This window comes from Notothenia coriiceps, unplaced genomic scaffold (genome assembly GCF_000735185.1).
Source record: "Notothenia coriiceps isolate Sejong01 unplaced genomic scaffold, NC01 NC01_scaffold00029803, whole genome shotgun sequence".
NCBI classification, from domain to species: domain Eukaryota; kingdom Metazoa; phylum Chordata; class Actinopteri; order Perciformes; family Nototheniidae; genus Notothenia; species Notothenia coriiceps.
Genome location: NW_011362504.1, coordinates 1 through 4183, shown reverse-complemented (window position 1 = coordinate 4183; position 4183 = coordinate 1). Strand labels below are relative to the sequence as shown.

General features: G+C 48.9%; 1 protein-coding gene across 1 annotated transcript; it reads left to right on the top strand.

The window, feature by feature from the left end:
• Positions 1–1600: 1600 nt before the first annotated feature.
• Positions 1601–3446, top strand: LOC104959069 (uncharacterized; the record flags this gene model as incomplete). The annotated part of the gene is made up of 4 exons (XM_010786928.1): positions 1601–2043; positions 2124–2180; positions 2295–2426; positions 3384–3446. Coding segments are annotated over exons 1-4 (663 nt in total), but the record flags the coding sequence as incomplete, so codon positions are not given.
• Between the last annotated feature and the right edge of the window lie 737 nt (positions 3447–4183).

Below are 4183 nucleotides of genomic sequence, written 5' to 3'. Positions count from 1 at the left end.
AGTAGAAGTACTCAGATCTTGTACTTGAGTAAAAGTAGAAGTACTCAGATCTTGTACTTGAGTAAAAGTAGAAGTACTCAGATCTTGTACTTGTAAATCTACATATTTACTTGACAACACTGGATTTAATGAACACTCCTTCTGTCCTCTTCCTCTGTCCTTTAATCTGTGTCCCTCTCCTGTCTCTCTCCTGTCCCTCTCGTGTTCCTTTCTTGTCCCTCTCGTGTCCCTCTCGTGTCCCTCTCCCTCCCCTGTCCCTCTCCCTCTTGTGTCCCTCTTGTGTCCCTCTCGTGTCCCTCCCGTGTCCCTCTCCTGTCCCTCTCCCTCTTGTGTCCCTCTTGTGTCCCTCTCCCTCTCGTGTCCCTCTCCCTCTTGTGTCCCTCTCCTTTCCCTGTCCCTCTCGTGTCCCTCTCCCGTGTCCCTCTCCTGTCCCTTTCGTGTCCCTCTCGTGTCCCTCTTGTGTCCCTCTCCTGTCCCTGTCCCTCTCGTGTCCCTCTCCTGTCCCTCTTGTGTCCCTCTCCTGTCCCTGTCCCTCTCATGTCTCTCTCCCTCTCCTGTCCCTCCCGTGTCCCTGTCCCTCTCGTGTCCCTCTCGTGTCCCTCTCCTGTCCCTCTCCTGTCCCTCTCCCTCTCGTGTCCCTCTCCCTCTTGTGTCCCTCTTGTGTCCCTCTCGTGTCCCTCCCCTGTCCCTCTCGTGTCCCTCCCGTGTCCCTCCCGTGTCCGTCTCGTGTCCCTCTCGTGTCCCTCTCCTGTCCCTCTCTTGTCCCTCTCTTGTTCCTTTCTTGTCCCTCTCGTCTCCCTCTCCTGTCCCTCTCCTGTCCCTCTCCTGTCCCTCTTGTGTCCCTCTCGTGTCCCTCTCGTGCTCCTGTCCCTCTCCTGTCCCTCTCGTGTCCCTCTCGTGTCCCTCTCCTGTCCCTCTCCTGTCCCTCTCTTTATCCCCGTGTCTCATGTGTATTAGATGGAGGACATGTGAACCTCGTGACAGATCCCTCCTCTGTGTTTCTCCCTGACGCTGTGCTCACTCCCAACAGGAAGAAGAGAGCTCAGGCCTCGCCCTCCAGAACAATACAAACCACAACTTAAATGTTTACGTCATTATTTATTCTCATAAGACGAGCCGGAAAGCAAAAGTGGCTCAACTTTACGTGTTGTTTTTTAATACGATTAAAGGAACACACCAACCTGAGACCAAAGAACGCGTACCGAAAGCGTCCCGACTTTTACGTCCGCTACGTCGCCTACACCGCAAAGACTTCAGTCGACGAGTGGCAATAACTGTCCTCACCAGCAGGCGGCGGTAGTGTGTATTCGTCATTCAAAAGAGGCAACAACCAGAAGACAGACTATACACCGAGAGAAGAAGAACAGACAAAGAGCGTCTGGGTTCCATTTCCACTCTCTCCTCGATCGAAAACATGGAAACACAAAAAAGAAACTCTTGCGTCCGGGTGAGATGAAAATGAAAAAGATTAGCCGTCTGTGCGTGCCTTCTTAATCGTTTGTTTTGGTCCCTCACTTCCGCTTCGCTTCTCATGCACTCGCTAAGCTGAGCAGCCAATCTGAGTAGGGCGCCCGACTGCCTCCAAACATGGGGTAGGTGTGTCAGGGCCTCGAGACATCAATACACCCATTCATGCACATCTTTGGGTTTTTGCTATTACTTTGGATTGAATGTGAAAAATCACATTTTTATAGTGCCTTTCAAGAGACCCAAGCTTTACATGCTGTAAACAAACAAACAAACAAACAAACAAACAGGAAAATAAATATCAGTGGGACAGTGATGAACCCAGGACTTCTTCTTCTTCTTCTTCTTCTTCTTCTGTGGACTCTCTGTTCACCTTGTCTTTTCCTCCTGCTCTCTGATTGGTCCTCCTCTCCCCCCTCTCCTCTGATTGGTGCAGAGCCGTGCCCCTCGCTGCTGCTTCAGAGACACATGGCGGAGCTGCTGAGCGTCGATAAAGAAATGGCCGCCTCGTTCCTGAACAGCGTCTTGAACCAGCTCAACTGGGCCTTCAGCGAGTTCATCGGCATGATCCAAGAGGTGGGTGTTATTGTTATTGTTGTTGTTGTTGTTGTTATGATTGTAAACACATCTATAATACCTGTATCTTCCTGTTTCAGATCCAGCAGGCTGCAGAGCGTCCAGAGAGGAACTTTGTGGACACTCGTCAGCTGAAGGTCAATAACATCACTAACGATCAAACCAATTAAATGCTACAGGAAAATCAGACATGGGACTATCATCCAAAACGTAATATGTTAATTAAGATGTGAGTGTGTGTGTCTGTGCAGGTGTGTGCCACGTGCTTTGATCTGTCCGTCAGTCTGCTCCGGGTTCTGGAGATGACGGTGACTCTGGTTCCTGAGATCTTCCTGGACTGGACCCGACCGTCTGCAGAACTGCTGCTGCGGAGACTCGCTCAGGTAAACACACCTGAGGCCTGTACTACGAAGCCGGATTTTCGCTTAGCCGTCTAACTTCATGGAAAACTCTGGGTTTCCGGTCCTACGAAGCTGGTTCACTTCTTAGCGGGCTAGATCTCCATGGTAACCTGCTCCGGGGCAGGTTAGCCGCTCAGCATCAGTTGCCATGGAGATCTAGCCTGCTCAAAAGAGAACCAGCTTCGTAGGACCGGAAACCCAGAGTTTTCCCTGAAGTTAGCCGCTAAGAGAACATCCTGCTTCGTAGTACAGGCCTCTGGCCCTGACCCTCTCCGGAGCTCCTGTGTCTTTGGAGAATCAAATATCAAGTATTTGTTTATCAGTTATATAAAGATGACATTTCTGTCTCTGTGTGATAATAAACAATACTAACGATAATATTATTACTTAGAGTTATTGTTTATATTATAATTATTATTTGGAACATGAAATAAAATAAAAAGATTTTCACAGATTTATTTATTGAAATTGTCATTTTATTGAGGAGGTCAAAGGTCAATCATAGGTCAATCAGAGGTCAGTCTGAGGTCTGAGGTCAGTCAGAGGTCAGATGTCAGTCAGAGGTCAGTCAGAGGTCACAATCAGAAGTCAGTCAGAGGTCACAATCAGAGGTCAGTCAGAGGTCAGTCAGAGGTCACAATCAGAAGTCAGTCAGAGGTCACAATCAGAGGTCAGTCAGAGGTCAGCCAGAGGCCTGAGGTCAGTCAGAGGTCACAATCAGAAGTCAGTCAGAGGTCACAATCAGAGGTCAGTCAGAGGTCAGTCAGAGGTCAACCAGAGGTCAACCAGAGGTCTGAGGTCAGTCAGAGGTCACAATCAGAGGTCAGTCAGAGGTCAGTCAGATGTCAGTCAGAGGTCAGTTGGAGGTCAGAGGTCAATCAGAGGTCAGTTCCTGTGCGTCTCGTTGTTTCTTCTTCGTTGTTTCTCTTTCTGTCTCAGAGCTTTCTTCTCCTTCTCGGCTGCAGAGAGAAGATCTTTGATGCGTCGCTTCAGAGCGCTTCGGTGAGAAGAACTGAACACGCCCAGATCCTGGGGAGGTATCACTCTGAGGGTTATATTAAATACCTATCATCTATATCAGGGGTTTTCAAAGTGTGGGAAGGGGAGCCTCCCCTCAGAGAACATAAGAACAGCCACGCCCCCCCTCCCAATTATTATTGCTTTTATTATTGTTGTTGTTGTTGATGTTGCTATAATGCAGGGGTATTATGATCCAGTGGAAAGCCCTTACCTGCTGGCCTAGTTCAATCAGAGTGGTTACTTTCTGTTGGCAGGGCAGTGTAGCTTTACACAGCGTCTTTGACTTTCTCAGGACTTCAAACTATTTGTTGGGGGCAGACCCCACAAAGACAAAAATATATTTACACACGCAAGGTCATCATCTTAACAGTTTGTTATGCTCATCGAGTCATCCGTGAGCAGAGCATCAAGTTGCCTATAACAGCTGAATGTGGTGATTACCCTCTTGTTCAGCAGAACGCCTCTCAAACTGATGAAGATCAAAGCTTTAGTTCGTTTGATTCAATGCTGAGTGCAGCCACACTGACAGGCTCCTCTCTGTCATTGTAGACCGCACCTCATTCCTTCAGTACTTGGTCCGAATGCGCCGTCCCGTTCAAATTAAATCGCCGCCAATCACATTTCCTTGCTCACGCCAGGGCCGGGGGAGGGGTTACAAGGCTCGCGTCTCGTGCTGCATTCACTTGCACTCAGACATTAGAGATTTTATCTCATCAATG